Consider the following 20,027-nt stretch of genomic DNA (forward strand, 5'->3'; position numbering starts at 1 on the left):
GCACCAGCGATCAGGACTGGACCTGAGTTTGAATTCTGTGCTGTCTGTAAGGAATTTGTATGTTCTCCCCGTCTCTGCTTGAGTTTTCTCCGGGGGCTCCAGTTTCCTCCCACCGTTCAAAATGTACCGGGGGTGTAGGTTAATGGGATGTAAATTGGGTGGCACGGACACGTGGGCTAAAATGGCCTGTAATCGTGCTGTGTCAAAATTTAGATTTAAAAAAAATATTTTAAATAAACATATATTTGCCTTCAATTACCTCTGCCTTCTGAGTGCTGTTTTGATTTTGCAGTATTAAGAACAGTGAATAAATTTAGTCATCTTATTTTAATTAGAAGAACACTGTACCAGAGATGGTCAATGTCTTGAAGATGAAATGGACATACTGTGAATCGTTTCACTACAAATTTCTACACATGATCAGGTTTAAATAAAGTAAGAAAATTAATGCTGGTTATACAAGCAAGATTAGCTTTTTTTTAAGCTGGAAATGCAGCTAATGTTTACTTTCAGTCAGAAATTTTAAGTTGCATTGTCAGTCTTTTTGGATTTTTGGATCTTGTTTGTCTACTTCATAATTTGTGAATGTGCTCATATCATTAGCTTGATCCAGATCTTCTTGATGTCTCCTCTGGGTTTTCTCATAAGCCTGTCCATGGCAACAATGAAAGGAAATAGCAACAAGATGCAGTCTTGCCTGACTTTCTTTAACCTTCCTTTGAAGTGGCTGGAGCAGAAAATGAACCAAAAGCCAAACCATCAACTATGGCACAAATGGAGTGAGTGAGATTATTTATCCAGAGAGTGAAATGGCACCAGATGAGGTGTAGAAAGAAGTCGATAAGAATCAGCAAAGACAATGAAAGATCATCATTCCTCTTGGTCTTCTTTCTGCACATGCAGTGCAACATGTTGAATATTTCCAGTAACGGGAAGAACACAGGAAACTGCAGTTGTTGGAATAAGAAGCGAAACCCAATCTATAGCGGCAACATTGCTACTGGTGCAGACTCACGGGGAGCAAGGAAGAGGAGATGCAGTGCTCCTGTGGGGTCCAGCCGCCCAGTTGACAGTCGTCAGCTCCATTGAGGGCGACCGTGGGCCTGCACTCAAGATGGCGGTGCCTATTAACCAGCAGCAGCCATGAGGGGCTGCAGACCCTGGGGGAAGCGGAGGACTGAAGCAGGGCACCGGAGGGCAGGAAGATCATGCACCGTCTGAGAGGGAGAAGCGGCAAACCAGTGAGGGGGCTCTGCGGCTGAGCAACCAGTCCAAGTGGCGGGCTGCTGGCAACTCGAGGCAAGGAACCGTGGAAGATGCGGGCTGCTGGAGAATGCGGTCAGGAGATTCGTGGTGGACTGTGGATTAATGGAGACTGGCTCAAACTAGCTGGAGGTGTACCAAGTATTGGAAACAGGATGCAAGGAGATGCCGAGGGCGCTGGAGGGTTCCTGACCATTTCAGAGGTTCGGATCTGGAACTCGGGTTGCCAATGGTTTGGACCGAACTCTGTGTGGCTGCGGGGGCTGTGGAAGCGCTGGAGGTGAATCTATGGACATTCGGTGACTCTGAGGGGACTCTATTTTGCTTCTCTCTCTCTGACTCTAAGACTATAAGAGGTGGTTAGGCAATTTCTGCTGGTGGCGAATCTGTCTGCCTTGAAATTTCATGTAGTATGACAATGTTTATTACTATGACAATAAATTGAATCTTGAAGGAACTCAGAGGGTTTAATGGATGGTCAACATTTCAAGCCGAAATTCTTTCTCACTGATCCTGCTTGAACCACTGACCTCCTCCTGCAGATTATTTAGTTTCATTTCCAGCAACTGTTTTATTTCCTATTTCTAGCATCTGCAATTAGTAGCTTTTAAATTAGTAAAAACCTTAACCATATCGAAGAATGTCCAGACAACAAAGCAGTGGGAATTAAAAGAAAACTAAGATTTTTAACAGCAGATCCTTAGGGGTTCAGGATGCTGGAGTTTATTAGTATCGTACACCAGCTAAAGGCCTTTTGTGTAAGATGCATGTTAAAGATCCTCAAAATTTTCTTGCCAAATTAGAACAGTGAGAAATATATCTGATTTCAAGCATCTATATCAATAAAAGGATTTCATATTCCAATAATTATCCTTATTGTATCTTTTTTATGGGGATGGTGATTTTAAAGTTAAAAGCAAGGCAGTATTAGAGGACAAATTACAACATTTGCTGTCTAACGAGGGTAAGAAAAAAATTGAACCAATGTCAAATGTCACCACATCGTTTGGAATGTAGATGGAAAGTGCAAAAGGGGTCATTTTAAATAGTGCCAAACAGTGGAGAATGATGAAAGCATGAGGCCTGACAAACATTACTATTATTCAGTATAACATCACTTGTATGCCACCATAGAAAATGACGCTGCTGTAGCGGCAGGTAAACGGAGTTGGGAAAAACGAGACCAGTAGTCGGTGGGCTCGTTTGCACTCCAGTTGTTTATTGAAACTTCTTGCCCTGCGCCTTATGAGGGCCATGGCCAAGTCCCACCCTCGCATCAGAAACAACGTCATGATGTTGCCCCACACATGTCAACCCAACCCGGCTGGTGGAAAAGACGACACTAGCAATACCATCTTCATGCGGCTGCTCCGCTAACGCGATCATAACACACGGAGCCGGTTCGCCCACCATCAGCGATGTGCACTGCCACACAATCTCTCCCCCCTCCCAAAACCAGCAATAGTATGCTATGCCCCCGAGTCCTGTGTTGGTTTTGCCTTAGGGGGCTTCTCCCTACGCTTGGCTGGCTATAGGGAAACCAGCTGGCTGAGGTCGAGATCTGCAGGCTTCAGGCGGTCGGCTGTGAACAATTCCTCCCTGCCCCCAATGTCTAATGTGAACATGTTGCCACTCCTGCGGACCACCTTGTAAGGGCGTTTGTAGGGTCGTAGGAGCGGGAAGCAGTGTGCACCTCGGTGAACGAACACATAGTCAGTTGTCTTTAAGTCTGTGGGCACCGAGGTGGGGTGGTGTCTGTGGTGTGAGGATGGCCATGGTGCGAGGAAGCCCAACTTGTCCCTCCATTTTTGCAGTGCTGCCTCTCCTTCTGTGTCTGTGCCCTTGGTGGCGGGGAGGAATTCCCTGGGGAGTGTCAAAGGGGCTCCGTATACCAAGGAGGCCTGGAGATCCTTCTTGGGTGCTGTCCAGATGCCAAAGAGCACCCAGGGGAGCTCATCCACCCAGTTGGGTCTAGTCAGGCGGGCCATGAGTGCCGACTTTAGGTGGTGGTGGAAATGTTCTACCAGGCCGTTAGACTGTGGGTGGTAGGTGGTGGTTTGGTGGAGTTTTGTGCCAAGGAGGTGAATTGTACCCCTCTGTCCGTAGTGATATGGCCCAGTGTCCCAAACTGGGATCCAGTGTAAGAGCACTGCCCTTGCACACGCATCTGTGGACGTGTCTTTGAGGGGCATGGCTTCTGGCCATCTCGTGGCTCGGTCGACCACTGTGAGGAGATACCGGGCTTCCTGTGAAATGGGCAGGGGACCGACAATATCAACGTGGATGTGGTCAAATTGTCGGCTGGGTGGTTCGAACTGCTGGACGGGAACTTTTGTGAGTCTGTGGACTTTGGAAGCCTGGCAATGTGTACAAGTGCAGGCCCACTCAACAACCTGTTTTCGTAAGCCATACAAACCGTGCAGCGACCATGTGTGCTACGGTCTTGATGGATAGGTGCGAGAGGTCATGGATGGAGTGGAAAACCCGTTGCCTCCATTGACCCGGAATGACTGGTCGGGGCTGGCCAGTGGACACTTCGCAGTGGAGGGTGCGGCCATTGACTGACAGGGGAATGTCTTTGAAGCAGAAGCCAGTGATGACCGTGTGAAAAACATGGGTTTCCACGTCATTATCTTGTGCCCGTGTAAGCTCGGAATAGTCTAGGCCTGGTGCCAATGAGTGAACAGCCAGCCTTGAGATGGCGTCAGCGATGACATTCTCCTTTCCGGAGAGGTGTTGAATGTTGGTGATGAATACTGAGACGTATGCCAAGTGGTGTTGCTGGCGTGACGACCAGGAGTCCAAAAATTTTGAAAAGGCATAGGTGAGGGGTTTGTGGTCGGTGAAGACAGTGAAAGGTCTGCCCTCGAGGAAGTAGGTGAAATACTTGACCACAAGGTAGAGGGCTATGAGTTTCCGGTCAAAAGCATTGTATTTTAATTCGGTGGGGGGGGGGGCCTAAATGGCGCCTGAAGAAGGCCAGTGGCCTCCAATTTCTGTCAACCACCTACTCGAGTTCACCCCCTATTGCTGTGGCCGATGCATTGACTGTCAGGGAGGTGGGGACATCGGTTCTGGGGTGAACCAGCGACATGCCAGGGGCTAGGGCCTCCATGATCCTTTCAAAAGCCGTGGCTGCCTCCTCGCTCCAGTCCAAGTCCTCCTGTTTGGAGGTCATCATGGCAAAGAGGGGGCACGTGATTCGTGCTGCAGCGGGTATAAAGCGGTTGTAAAAATTGACCATGTTGACGAATTCCTGAAGGCCCTTGAGCGTGTTGGGTCCTGCAAACTGCCGAATGGACTCCACCTTCTCTGGCAAGGGTGTCGTTGTGTCCCTGGTGATCCAGTGTCCCTGGTGATCCAGTCACCTCCTGGCCGAACTAGCACTTTGCTGGGTTGATCGTGAGGCATAGGTGGGTAGTGTGTTCCTGGTGTTTCCTGCTGGCGATGATGATGTCGTCCAGGTAGATGAAAACAAAGTCCAGTTCCCTGTCCACTGCGTCCACGAGGCGCTGGAAGGTTTGCGCTGTGTTTTTAAGTCCAAAAGGTATACTCAGGAACTCGAAGAGTCCAAAAGGCGTGAGGATGGCCGTCTTCCTGATGTCGACTGGGTAGACGGGGATTTAGTGGTAGCCTCGTACCAAGTCGATTTTGGAGAAAATGGTCGCACCATGTAGGGTGGCTGTGAAATCCTGTATATGGGGGTCTGGGTAGCGGTCCAGGGTAGTTAAATCGTTGAGGTGCCGGTAGCCCCCACAACGTCACCAGCCCCATGGCCTTGGGTACCATGTGCAGAGGGGAGGCCCAGGGGCTGTCAGAACTGCAGACGATCCTCAGCTCCTCCATACGATTGAAGTCCTCCTTGGCCAGCTGCAGTTTGCCTGGGGGTAGGCGTCTGGCCTTCACATGAAGGGGAGGCCCTGTGTCAAGATGTGGTGCTGCACACCGTGTGGCAGCATCGTGGACGTGAACTAGAGCCTGAGGATGGAGGGAAATTTGGTCAAAATGTGGCTGCACTTGTCAGTGGGGGTGGTGACTGTGGCCATATGCTGGTTCCGCTCGCTGCTGGCAGCGAGCTAGATTGTCTAGGCGTGCACCAGGCGTTTAGCTTTGAGGTCCACAAGCAAGATATGAGCTCAGAGGAAGTCTGCGCTGAGGAGTGTCTTCTCCACCGTGTTCAGTGTGAAATCCCAGTGAAAAGGTCTTGTCGCCGAGGCATATCAGCACTCACCATGCGCTGAAGGTCTTTACGGCGGTGTTGTTGGCTGCCAACAGGGTGGGCACGCATGGTCATGTTCAGGTCTTTAGTGATGTTGGTGCAATGATGTTGAGCTCTACCCTTGTATTGACAAGGAACCGGCGACCTGTGGTCTTATCATGTAGTCGGCTGTTTGCGTGACCAGCCACCACAGCCATTAGTAGTGGCTGGCCTGGGCATTTCCCGGAAACGCACCAAGCTGCTTGCATTTATGGGCTTCTGCTCCCCAGCACTGGTGATAGAGACATCACCGCGCCTCTGCTAGCTTACGAGGGCTTGGCTGATCCCTGCTTGTTTGGGTTTTGGGCTGCTGCTCTGTCTGGGGGCATGTCAGCTGATCATGGCAGATTAGTTCTCCCTTTTGGTATGTCAGAGGATGTCCGCCTTCGCTGAGATCCTGTGGGGGTCACTGAAATTCACATCTGCTAGCAGCAGCTGGATGTCATCGGGCATCTGTTCTAAGAATGCCCTTTCAAACATGAGGCAGGGCTTGTGGCCCTCTACCAGCATGAGCATTTAATCCATGTGGGCAGATGGTGTCCTGTCCCTGAGCCTTCTAGGTGCATGAGCCTGGCTGCTCTCTGGCGTAGGTGCTGATGAGCAGCGTCTTCAATGTGGAGTATTTACCTTCCTCCGGTGGGTTCTGTATGAGGTCATCCACTCTGGCTGCGGTTTCGTGGTCCAGGGAGCTAATGACATGGTAGTACTTGGTGAAGTCTGAGATAATCTGCTTTATCTGGAACTGTGCCTCTGTCTGTCCAAACAAAGTGCGTGGGCGAAGCGTCCACCAAGTTAGGAGTTTGAGGGCGACTGTACTGACTGCTTCATCATCCATACTGTTGAGTCCAGAGGCGTCTGGACCCATCAGGGTCACCAATGTAGCGGCAACTAAACGGAGTCGGGAAGAACAAGTCCAGTTGTTGGTGGGCTCATTTGTACTCCAGTTGTTTATTGAAACTTCCCACGCTGTGCCTTATAAGGCTGTGGCTAAGTCCCGCCCTCGTGCCAGAAATGATGTCATGATGTTGCCCCACGCTCACGTGGACCTAACCCAGCCAGTAGAAAAGATGACATCGGCAGCGCCATCTTGTTGCGGCTGCTCTGCTTCCACGACAGTAACACATGGAGCCGGTTTGCCTGCCGTGAGTTATGTGCACCACCACACTGTCATCCAATGCACAGAGAATGGATGAAGGAATTTGCAGCAAAACAAGACTCGGAACATTGGCCGGGCTGGGCAAATTTTTTTTGATTTTGGACCACATCCAGAAAAATATAAGGGGTCACAGGCCAAACAATATTACACCCAGCAGTTTTCAACCTCTGTCAGCTCCTTTAACAGATCGTTTAAAGCCTGTGCAGAGCCGATGGCAGTTGGACTGGGCAGAAGGACCCCGGGGGGAGCTCTAAGACTTTGCTAAGTCTCCGTGGGTCTGCACCTGTAGCAGCACTGCTGTTACAGCAGCTCCGGCAATGCGATTATTTTTTCTCTAACAGGCCACTAAAAAATGGGCAACGGGCCGCAGTTGGCCCAAAGGCCATAGTTACACTAACCATGGTCTTTGTCCATGATGCACCCAGTAATTCATGCATTTGCAGCCCACTGCACAAGAAAAAATAATAAAATATTATACTCATCACTTTACCAATGCCTCCAACCTGAATTACAATGCACCATTTAACAACATATAAAGATAGAAACTATCTTCGGATGATATTGTAGCAAAACAATTTACCAACAAGCATAATGAATGGGAGCCCAATGGTCACTGTCCAGTTGATTAACTGAAAATCCACTATCCAGAAGCTTGCTCAGTAACTCTGTATCACCCTCACAGGCGCTGCGATGTAAAGGAAAATCATCCACCCACTGTCGCTCCCTATAGGACGAAAAATCAAAGCTATGTTCATAACCTTTCAAAGGAATGTATAAAATTCAAATCAATCAGCTTTATCCAATAATTTTTAACACAATGCTTTACCAGAGTACACAATGGCAAATACTAGAGAACCAGGTCTCAGGCTCCTGAACCCAGAAGGCAGGAAGCTTGATGGCTATAGCGTTCATCGAAGAGTCGTTCATATCAGTTTCAAAGGCATTTGAACCTGTTGGGGTCACTAATTGTAGTGACGGCTACTCTGCTTACTGAATAACCCCACAACCAAACGGGTTGAGTTCGGTGAGCAAAAACTGATTTATTGAGGTCTGCCTGGCCAGCGCATCCTGGATGAGTTCCCGTCCCTCCTCAAGCTGCAGTTCTCCGCTGCCTCACCACTCCACAGGGTGTTTCTTCATATTCCCACCCAAGGTCTGCCTGTCCATGCCAAGGCACACTGGCTCCTGCCAAACAAGCTCCAGTAGCGAAAGAGGAGTTCTCGCATCTGCAGGAGCAAGGGATCATTCGACACTCCAACAGTGCTTGGACCTCACCGCAACTTGGTCCCGAAAACTTCCGGTAGCTGGCGCCACTGTGGAGATTATCAACAGGTTAATGACGCAACAGTACCTGACCGTTACCCAATCCCTCACATTCAGGACTTTACAGCCAAACTGCATGGCACGAGGGTGTTCCCCAAGGTCGACCCGGTGCGCGGATATCATCAAATCCCAGTGCACCCTGACGTCATCCCCAAAACTTCGATCATCACCCCCTTCAGCTTGTTCGAATTTCTATGAATGCCTTTCGGGCTCAAGAACGCAGCCCAGACCTTCCAGCACCTCATGGATACGGTGGGCAGAGATCTGAACTTTGTGTTCATTTATCTGGACGATATTCTTGTCGCCAGCAGACTGGGCACAACACAAGTCTTACCAGCGCACCCACTTCTCCCGACTGGCCGACTTCGGCCTAACGATCAACCCGGCCAAATGTCAGTTCAGGAGAGTCCATGCAGTTCCTGGGCCATACCGTCACGGCCGAAGGAGCTACACCAGCTGCTACGAAGGTCGCTGCAATCAGGGAGTTCCCACGCCTGGACAAGTTCGCGGGTATGGTCAACTTCTACAACTGATTTATTCCAAGCACTACACGCATCATGCAGCCGCTCTTCGCCGCCACGGACAAGATGCTCGCCTGGACTCCAGAGCATTCGAAGCCATGAAGGGTGCCCTCGTGAAGGCTACCTTGCTCGTCCACGTGCGCACCGACCTTCAAACGGCACTCTCCATCGGTGCTGTCCTGGAGCAGCAGGTTAATGGACAGAGGAAACCACTGGCATTCTTTAGCCGACTTCTTCGTCCGTCAGACCGCAAGTATAGTGCTTTCAACCCTGAGTTGCTGGGCATGTAACTAACTGTGCGCCATTTTTGCTATTTCTTGGATGGGAGGCCTTTCACCATTTTTACCAACCTCAGACCCCTCACTCTGGCGCTCGCTATGGCTAGAGATCCCTGGTCGGCCCGCCAACAGCGTCACCTGTCCTTTGTGTCGGAGTCACCCAGCGTTCAGGATCCACCTTCACAATGGATATCGGTGTAAGAGGGAACTGTTTACTGTGGACAGATTAAAGCCAGCACGCCTCGACCCCAACGAGCCAGTGGATGCGGCCCAGCCCAAGAAACGAGGCCGCCCGGCAAAGGAGGACATTTGCGCCAGTTCTGGGGGAGGCTGTGTGGCGGCATGCCATTAGGCAGGCGAACCGGCCCCACATATCACACATGCGGTGGGGCAGTTGGGCAAAATTGCGCCGTCAGGGGTTTCTTCCCGACCTCGGCACCAGGCTTAGCAGCCCGCGCTCTGCGGCCCACGTGACGCCCTGACGGCATCTGGACCCACAGCACGGTTCTCAGCCAGGTCTGGGCTGGGAGTATAAGAACAGCCAGGCAGACCTCAATAAATCAGTTTTTGCTCACCGAACTCAACCCGTTTGGTTGTGGAGTTATTCAGTAAGAAGAGTAGCCGTCGCTACAAAGTGGTCTTTCTTCATCATTCATCTGAATCTTTGAAACCAGTTGATACTCTAACAATTTTTGAGTATTTACAGTACTTTTACTTTTATTTCACAAAGCCATAGCTGAAGAGGCTGCAGATAATGATCTTCGGTTAGGGCTGAATATTTAAAGAACAATGCTCAAAGTGGTCTTGTAAACCAGGGGTCACGAGTTCATTTCTGTGAGGGGTGCTTGACAAAGTTAAAGAATTTCATGTATGTTACATTCTAAATGTAGTATTATGTGGCCATAATGGAAATTTTACCTTTATTCCATCTGCAATACTCTGGTAAATCAGTATTAAAAGAGCTTATCTATTTTGGTTCCAAATACATTTTCAGCTAAAGTAAGAATTAAACAGAAATTCAGCATTGCTTTTGGACTTACTTGTCCTCCATGATACTACTCATGCTGCGCTGCCACTTCTCCCGTTTTGGAATCTGTATCTTAGAATAATCAGGTGCTCCCAGGCCAAAGTATGGATTTATAACCACTTTATCTACCTTTAAGCAGAAACAACAAAAAAATTAAAAATTGTTTACATTGAAGCATCCTTTCGCGCAGAATGCTAAGAAACAGTTCATACAGTTTTTTTAAAAGTCAAATCCAAAACCAAAATAATGAAGATATTGTAAATTTAAAATACAGGTACTAAATATAAAGGATAAAATGCACTATTTCAGGTTGGATGCTGCCAAACCTCATTGAAGTTGCTAGTATTTTCTACTTTTACTTTAAGAAGTGATAATTGCATACATCTTGCACTTAACATTACAATTTATATTAACGATTTGCATTGTGGTATTGTAGAGCTCGTCGAAAGAACCAAAGACTTGTTGATCCAAACCAAGGCTTTTATTAGCAAAAGACCGGAGCTCTTCACAGGTGGCCGACCAGTCCGGAATGATCCGACCTGGCTAGGGACACAACCCTTTAAGGCCCAAACAATAGGTGTGGCTTAGCTCTCAGCCAATCGCTGTAAGCACAGTCTAGATACAGTAACTATATACACTATGTACATTGGTGATAGATCTGTACTATCACAGGTATAAATAGTTTTGTGGCCAAATTTGCGGATGACACTAAGATAGGAGGCGGAGTAGGAATTGTAGTAGAAACCGCAAAGTTGCAGAAGGATACAGACAGATTAGGAGACTGGGCAAAATTATGGCAGATGAGATTTAACATAGAGAAATGTACAGTTGTACATTTTGGCAGTGGAAACAAACAGGCAGAATCCTATTTGGATGGGGTGAAAATTCAGACCTCGGATGTGCAAAGGGACCTGGGTGTCCTCCTGCAAGGAAAGCTAAAAGTAAATAACCAGGTGAAATTGGTAGTGAAGAAAGCGAATGTTATGTTGGCATTCATTTCAAGAGGAATAGTGTTCAAGAGTAAAGAGGCTATATAGGGCACTAGTGAGGCCTCATTTGGAGTACTGTGTGCAGTTTTGGGCCCCCTATTTTAGAAAGGATGTAATGTTATTGGAGAGGGTGAAGAGGAGATTTACTAGGATAATTCCCGGAATGCAAGGGCTGACGTACAAGGAGCGTTTGGCAGCTCTTGGGTTGTATTCATTGGAGTATAGGAGAATGGGAGGAGATCCCATAGAGGCTTTTCGTATTTTGAAAAGTTTAAATAGGATGGATGCAGGTAAGGTGTTTCCCTTGGTGGGTGAATCGAGGACAAGGGGTCATAGTCTGAAAATGAGAGGTTATCCATATAAAACAGAGATTAGGAAGAACTTCTTTAGCCAGAGGGTTGTGGATCTGTGGAACTCGCTGCCACATGCAGCAGTGGAAGCCAGATCACTGGGAGTATTTAAACAAGTAATAGACAAGTATCTCATTAGTGAGGGCATCAAGGGATATGGGGAAAAGGCCAGAAATTGGAACTAGTGTAGAATAGCTTAATGTAGTTTTATGGAACAGACTCAGTGGGCCGAGTGGCCTGCTTCCGTTCTTTTGTCTTGTGATCTTGTGAATAACTAAAATTAACATAAAATATTGCTTAAATGCATTTTTGAGCTATTTTATATCTACATATTTGATAAAGGAAAGGATTGCTTATGTGGTTAACACTATTAAATGCACCATTCATTATTTTTATCTTTACCTTTATTTCTAAAGTGTTATCTATAACACAATTGACAAAAGCGAATGAAAATCCATACACAAGTAATTTTTCACCCTCTATAAACCTGGAGTGCTTCACATCTTGGATGAATTTTATTTGTGAAAATTAAGAAAAAAAATCCAAAAGGATACGAGTCAAAATTTCTATATGCTCTTTTTCAGAACTGAAAATTCCAGGATAAGAATAGGGAATGAAACTGATGAATTCTTCACTGTACCTTAGATTAGACAATCTCAACAGAGGGCATACGCAACCCCCCCCCCCCCCCCCCCACCGAGGGCCACAGTACATTCAAGGGTGGGCATGGTCTGAAATATAAATTTTGTTTTTATACGTAGTCTCTAAGAGAGAAGCACAGAAGAAACCAACTAAACCTAACTGCTTCACAGGGAAGGGGGCCCATAAATTTTCAGCATAGAGTCTTAAGCCAAAAAAAAGGTGGAGAATGGCTGCCTTAGATAAATGAGAAAGAAACCAGGTTGGTCACTTGTACTACATCTGAACACATACTGTATAAACAGTGTCTAACCTCAGTCAGAATGAGTACAGGATTTTTTTTTTTTGAGTAGTTGTTTTGAAGATCCTACCCTATTTGTATACTGGAGGTCAGATCCAAAAAGTGGATTGTAGATACAGAGATCAGCTTTCTCCAGTGCCATCATTTTGCTTTTAATCTCAAGAGCAGTGTAGCCCACATGCAATGTATTTCCACACTGATCCATTTCATTGACATAAGCAGGGTTTGCAACACAAGACTTGATTCTGTCAAGAGGAGATGGCCGAAAAAGACCCGGAATGGCATGGGAAATGGTGTGCTGCTCTGCCAACCACCTGTTTAGGAAGAGAATTGAAAGAAAAATATGTTAAGTAAACAATTTTCAAAAGGTTTTTATCAATTATATAGTTTTTCTGATATTTTGATCACTTATCTTGGATAATCCTAATGTACTACTGTTCCAATATGCCAACCATCTTCTCCTACTTTGCACAAGTGCCTTTCATCCTTTTAGTAGTTTTGACAGGAAAAAATAGAAGGGCAAAATATTTTTTAGACAGTGAGAGATTTACAGGTTTTGATGCTCAATCAGACCTGGATGTCCTTGTACAGGAACCGTTGCTGGTACAATAAGTAATTAGGAAGGCAAACATAGATTGGCCTTTATTGCAAATTTTTAATACATAGGTTGAGATATCTTGCTCCCATTACATAAAGTGCTGGTGAGACCACATATACTATATACAGATCATTTCTCCCTTTCTACAAAAGTATATGCTTATGTGAGTGGGGTAAAAAGTTTGAGAACCACTGCTTTGGACCCAATTGCTACTGAAATATTTTGCTTGAGAAAAATTGTCATTGGCCCATTTCCTTTGGAGTTATGAAACTGTACACATAGCGAGTCAATTAGGTACAATTAAAATAGAGGTTTTCAAACTTTTTCTTTTCACTCACAAACCACCTTAAGTAATCCCTATGCCATAAGTACTCTGTGATTAGTAAAAGATTACTTAAGTTGGTATGTGAGTGGAAAGAAAAAGTTTGAAAACCACTGCCCTAGATTTTCTAGGAGCAGGTTTACAGTGGTAAATTAACATACCAACCCAGACTTTTTTGGGATGTGGGATTAAAAAAAATAACACCCAGAAGAAACCCCCATTTGAAGTCAGGTTTGAATCTGAGTCGCTGGACCTGTGAGCCAGTTCTTTCAGCTTTAAAGGTCATGACCTCAAAGCAATCCATTGGTACTCGTGCTCCTCCCAGTTCTTTCTCCAGTTTATTTAATAGTGCAACACTATTACAGAGCCAGCTCCAGCTTCAAATCTAGCATTGTCTGTAAGAAGTTTGTACATTCTCCCCATGACCTGCATGGGCTTTCCCTGGGCACTCCGGCTTCCTCCCACTCTGCAAGCAGTTGGCAGGTTAATTGGGTGCAATTGGGCAGCATGGGTTTTCATGACTGGAATCAGCTTCTACCATGTTGTAATTTTAATTTTTAATTTATTCCTTAATCCTAAGGAGCTGTGGAAATTATCCAATTGTTTATTGACTGATGAACTACAGTGTCTTTATTTTAAGCAGTTTTATGGTAAGGCTGATGAATTTGGAGCCTGAATTAGTGCATAGAACCCTCAATGGATTAAAGAAAGTTAGCAAAGAGAAGGGATACACAGATAGCTCAAAATTCTAGGACTTTGATGTTTCAGAAATGATGGAGAGGGATGTAAAAAAATTTGGGGAAGTTGATTTATTGATCAGTCAGTTGCTCCTGGTGAGGATATTCTGGAGAGGTAATGTGGTAATGCCCAGAAATAAGAAAGGTGCTATCAATGTGATGGGGTTATGCTGTCGGCCTTCAAATAATCAAGCAGGACATGATCATAGATCGTAGACATAGTAGTTTGTTATAGAGAGTGATTTTAATTTCTCCTACTAACTGAGACCACCTTTGTGAGAAGAATTTGTAAATGCATTCTGGAGGGTTTCTTCAAACAACATGTAGATAGTCGATCCAGGGAAGAGTCCTTTCTAAGAAATGGGCCTGATCAGGTGATCGGAATTTCAGTGGGAGAGTACTTTATGAACATTGTGGGAAAACTAATTAAAACAGTATTAGGCAGGAACAGGGAAGTAGATTGGAGTCGCTGTTACTGGGAAATTCCACATATGACATGAGGGAGTCATTTATAGGCCCAGTGGTCAAATGCAGGACCATGGTATGTGAGGAAGAAAACAAGATGACAAGGTTTGGAAACCCTAGATAATTAGAGACATTGCAACTTTAATCAAATAGAAAAAGCATATCAAATGAGACATGAAAATCTGCAGACATGGTGATTGTAGTAAAAAACACAAAAATGCTGGAGGAACTCAGCAGGTCATGCAGCGTCCATAGGAGGTAAAGATATATAACCAATGTTTCTGGCCTAAGTACTTTGACGAAGGGTTCAAGCCGGAAACGTTGGTTATACGTTTTTACCTCCTATGGATGCTGAGTGAGTTCCTCGAGCATTTCTGAGTTATTACTTAACTAAAGCACAGGCAAGGTTTAAAATACTGAAATTGGAGACCCTTCGAGAAATAGAAAAGGAAAGAACTTAAGCAGGGAATCAGGAGGGATCCATCTTTGGTGGGTCAAATTAAGGACATTTTCAAGACAGTTTATACATATATTAAAAGCAGATATTAGCTAGAGAAAATGAAGGACCACTCAAGGTCAATAAAGGGAACTTATGTTTCAAATCAGAGAGGATGAGTGAGGTACTATGTGAATACTTGGGCAAAATGACTGATCATATCCACATTGTGAGGGAGGGGATACACATCCAGTTGCATATTGCTATAATCAATCATCATTCTGTGTTTACCCCCACCCGTGACCATCACTACTTGAGCTCTCCATGCGCTGATACTGGCCTCAATGATCCCCTCATAAAAGAGCCGCTCCACTTGCGCTTTAATAATGCCCTGTTCCTTTCACAGCATCGCCTGCTTTTTGTAGCAACTGGTTTACAGTTGGGGGCTGAGGTTTACGAACAGCAGCAGGGGATTGATACAGAGAGTAGAGAGACCACATGTTGGTTGTCCCAGCTGGGGGAGGGGGGGGGGGGGTGTGAGCAGGGCTGTCAGCTGACAAACTGCAGGTTGCCAACCCTGAGAGGAAGGATGGAGAGGACCGACATAGTGCATCCTACACTCTTGAGGTGACACTGAAAGTCCAACCCCAGCAGCACTGGTGTACAGAACTGCGGCATGATGAAGAGTTTAAAGTCCCTGTAAGTCATGAACCACTCGGTGAGCATCACAGTGGTGTAGCTGTGGATCTCAGTCAAGTGGGACTTTGAAGCCAGGGCAACTTTATAGCTTACTGGCATTGCATTAAGGGAGTAACACTACACTGTCTCAGGGTGAATAAAACTCTCAGTGCTTCCACTATTGAAAAGGCATCTTGTCACCTGATTGTGATGTCCATCATAGAATGGAGAGTTGATACGGGCTGTTTTGATTGAGGACCACAAAGGCTAGTGTCGGTTTGTGGTCTGACCCGTGCTGACTCATAGTCTGCGAGCATAATGGCAGCAGCATTGCAGTGGCGTGGTTATTCCCAGATGACGGCAGCCAAGATGGCAGCTCCCATGCCACACATGTGGTGGTGCTGGGACTGGAAGGTGGCTGTGATCGACATACCTTTGTGTAGTATCCTTTCTTTCTGCACTTCGAGCACGTTGTCTTTCACCGGTCTTCGGTTGACTGCAAAAGTAGCACTTTGGCTCGTTTATCGGACGCAGTAGCAGACTGCTGGCCTATAAACCCAAGTCCCAAGATGGCAGCCTCCATGTGGACCCCATGCCATTCACCGAATAAGCTTCCATGTTATGGATGGCAATCTCCAATAATTTCATGAGGTCGATTGCCCCTTTTAAGTCCAACTTACTCTGCTCGAGTGCTTCTGGTGCATGTAGTCCAACCTGGTGCCTGTGACATAGGCGACCTGGATCATGTCCTCCATATTTTGGGTGGCCGACGCCGACTTGAAGTTGCACACTCATGCAAGTCCCCACAGGGCATGGAAGAACTCATCGCTCAACTCATGCAGTCGCTGGCTGCGGGTAGCCAGCATGTGCCTGGCGGACACTTCATTGACTTTCTCTTGCTGGTCCTTGAATATGTCCATTGCCTCCCCATGCTTTGAGGTGTCCCTGACCATTGGGAACACTCAATGTCTGACCCGGGAGAAGAGCAAGTGCAACTTGTTTGCCTCCGTGACCACAATTCAGCAGTGTAGCCAGAGTTGAAAGCAGTCTGAGGCTTCAGGCGATTGTGGGTCGATCTCCAGTTTATCAGGCTTCAAGAGTTGTTCCATCGTTGGAAATATCAATAACTCAAAAAATTGGAGTTACAGAACAATAGGCTTTTATTTATAATAAATTTGAAGGTCATCCTGTGCTGTGACCCAGGCTTTCTGGAGAGGGGTTATAGTGTTGGAGCCTTTATACAGAGTCAAGAGAGAGGAGCCACGGGTACAGTCACAGAGCAAGGTGGAGCCAGATAAATGAGTGTACATCAGTTCACCACAATGAATAAAGATCAAATGCAGGTAGAAGATAGTTTAATTTGGCATTATGTTCAGCCCAGACATCGTAAACTGAAGGCCTATTCTTGTTCCGTACTTTTCTAGGTTTACCAAAATCCCAAACATTCCATTTGTCTGAGTGCAAAATCTTTTAATGCTTAAATGAACATTTAAATCAAACTAATAGCCGTGACACAAGATCACTGCTTTAGTAAAAGCTGTATTATATAATTTCTAAACAGTTATCTTCCCATTAAAAAATTAACAGGTCTCCCAGGTGCCATTCATGGGCGGGTCACAAACTAAAGATAATTAGCAATTACTATAGCAATAAAAGATATAAAAAGTAGATACTACTTTCCGTAAAAAAGTTTAATGATAGTACAGGATGCAATCATGCAATACTAACAACAAATCAATGCAAATTTGATTACAAAACATGACAAATCTCAATTCACAGGCTACATCTTTCTCACTGCAAATTACACCAACACACAAATTTTAAAAATTACATGGAAGAAGAGAACATCTCAATTATTCACGACAACATACCAAGCTCTGATACTTATTGAGCTCAGATTTTATCTGACCAGGAATATACATTAATGATCTAGATGATGGGGTGGTGAATTGGATTAGTAAATATGCAGATGATACTAAGATAGGTGGAATAGTGGATAATGAAGAAGGTTTTCAAGGATTGCAGAGGGATTTGGGCTGCTTAGAAAAGTGGGCTGAAAAATGGCAGATGGAATTTAATGCTGATAAGTGTGAGGTGCTTCATTTTGGTAAGAAGAATCAGAATAGGACATACGTGGTAAATGGGAGAGCATTGATGAATACAGAAGAGCAGAAAGATTTAGGAGTAACGGTACATCGTTCCCTGAAGGTAGAAACTCACGTGAATAGGGAGGTGAAGAAGGCTTTTTGTATGCTGGCCTTTATCAATTATTGCATGGAATATAGGAGTTGGGAGGTGATGTTGAGATTGTATAAGACGTTGGTGCAGCCTAATTTGGAGTTCTATGTGCAGTTCTGGTCGCCTAATTATAGGAAGGATATAAACAGAGTGGAGAGAGTGCAGAGAAGGTTTACCAGAATGTTACCTGGGTTTAAGCATCTAGAGTATAGGGAGAGATTGGACAGATTAGGTCTTTATTCTTTGGAGCATAGAAGGTTGAGAGGGGATTTGACAGAAGTATTTAAGATTATGAAAGGGATAGACAGAGTGGATGTGGATAGACTATTTCCGTTAAGAGGAGGAAAGATTAAAACAAGAGGACATGAGTTAAGAATTAAGGGGCAGAGGTTTAGAGGTAACATGAGGGGGAACTTCTTTACTCAGAGAGTGGTAGCCGTGTGGAATGAGCTTCCGGGAGAAATAGTGGCGGCGGAGTCAATTGTATTATTTAAGAAAAGGTTGGACAGGTATATGGATGAGAAGAAGATGGAGGGTTATGGGCATTGTGCAGGGAGGTGGGACTAGAGAGGGGTGTTTGGTTCGGTGCGGACTAGAAGGGCCTAATGGCCTGTTTCCGTGCTGTAATTATGTTATGTTATATAGATGGCTACAAGTTGAAGCGAGGATAGTAATCATTGGAGGGAGAGTTAGTCAGCAATTTTTCAAGATAATTAGGGATACCTGAACACTGTTGTCTTCATCACTTATAATCCCACGTTATGTGATAGGAAATTAATTATTCTAGGATGATTGACACAAAATTTCTCCTGTACATTGTTAATCAAGTTTCCAGATAGTAATGACGAAGGTTCACTTGTTTGGAATTGCATCACGTCATACATCACATTTATCACTTCTAATACAATTAATACATATAAATCAATGAAGAATAATTAATAACTTTCTTACTTGTCCAAGACCATTAACATTTTTGCACTGAGCGTAGAAAAATGATTACTGGTTTCACTGCACACACGCATAATATCCTGGAAACAGTAAAAACTTGGAGCTCCAAAACAATAAGATATCTTGCTATTGTCTGCAAAAGATAGAAGGACAAGATAAATAATATAATTGCTTTATTGAGTTTTATTTAGGCATACCAAATCTGGTAATGAATAAAAAAATTATTCAATCTAACTTGTCTAGTGCATATTAATTTGATTTTGAACTAAAACTGAACTGCATTTTACATTAGAAACAGATAATAAAACTACTTCCTGATAAAAAGGATCTTGACTGTGATGTGCCACTGAAAACAATTCAAATAATATGAAAAGTTCAAGCTATTCTCAAAATCAAAATTCCTCCATCTAAGCACATTTCCATCACTTTCAAAGATTTTCCACCTTATTAGGAAGGTCCTGTCACAATAATGAACAGACACAAATGTTACATCAATAACATGAAAACAAGCAGCTCTTTTTCTCTCATGCTAATGCTGGAAACTAGGAACACCAGTACATTCCTATTGTTGCTGTTGGGAGAGATGGGGACTGGAAAAACATAAAACTGGTATGTTTTTCTGAGGCAGCTGAAAGTTCTCGATTCCTATATACACCATTGGCTTACAGCAAAAAAAAACTTCATTCTCTAGGTTGGATTTCTTTGTGCTGGTGTGAAATCCATTGGGAACTTGTCAAAATTATTCAAAAGAAACTGAATAATTTGGCCCACAAAGCAAGCTTTAGGCAGGTGCAAAAAAATCTCAATTAACATGCGCTAAATAGTTACTTCCAAAACAAAATGAGATGTGAACAATAGGCCTTTCAGTCCAACTCATTCATGTCAACCAAGTTTGCATCCCATTTGCTTGATTTAATTATTGCCTGTTATAATTAACAAGATTTACTTCAGACTTCTATCATATATATTTAATTGTACTAAACTTTAAAATAGATTAAATATCATAGGCATGTGCAGAAAATTATCCAAAAGTTAACTGAATTTTTTAAAATCCAGAGAATTAAAATAAAATCAGAATAGGAGTTATAAATGCTACAAACTCCTTTTTAGAACTAACCTGAGTACAATAACCACATTTGGGCATATTGGTCTTGGAAGGAATGCAGGATTATGGGGGCATACAGCTAGTGCAAGGGCTTTAATGGATTATACAACTTTGCTGAATGACCATATAATTGAAGCTACAATGAATAAAGAGAAATTATTTCTTCTGCTCAGAGATAAAAAAAATCCTAAAAGTGACAGTCAGGGCTTTTAGGAATACAGTAAAAATCCCGAATTCAATTAACTAGCAAAATAAAAAGTGGATATGAATAAATAAATAAATTTGAATAAGTAAGATAATGAAAAAAAGGTGAGAGCGTACAATCCTTATGGAGGAATTTAACATTGGCTCAACAACCATCAGGCCCAGTCTCAGAAAATTAAGCAGTTTAATAC

At 44.4% G+C, this 20,027-nt stretch overlaps 1 protein-coding gene across 3 annotated transcripts in view; it reads right to left on the bottom strand.

Annotated features, from left to right (window-relative positions):
• Window positions 1–20,027, bottom strand: part of krit1 (KRIT1 ankyrin repeat containing) — a 90,971-nt gene that overhangs the window by 31,175 nt on the left and 39,769 nt on the right. For all 3 annotated transcript variants that reach the window (XM_069914386.1, XM_069914385.1, XM_069914387.1), the window contains 4 exons: window positions 18,531–18,660; window positions 12,176–12,419; window positions 9,840–9,955; window positions 7,258–7,401 (listed from right to left, as the gene is read on the bottom strand). In XM_069914386.1, the coding sequence (XP_069770487.1) occupies window positions 7,258–7,401; window positions 9,840–9,955; window positions 12,176–12,419; window positions 18,531–18,660 (634 nt within the window). The remainder of the gene's footprint in view (window positions 1–7,257; window positions 7,402–9,839; window positions 9,956–12,175; window positions 12,420–18,530; window positions 18,661–20,027) is intronic.

The sequence above is a fragment of the Narcine bancroftii genome, chromosome 1 (assembly GCF_036971445.1).
Source record: "Narcine bancroftii isolate sNarBan1 chromosome 1, sNarBan1.hap1, whole genome shotgun sequence".
NCBI classification, from domain to species: domain Eukaryota; kingdom Metazoa; phylum Chordata; class Chondrichthyes; order Torpediniformes; family Narcinidae; genus Narcine; species Narcine bancroftii.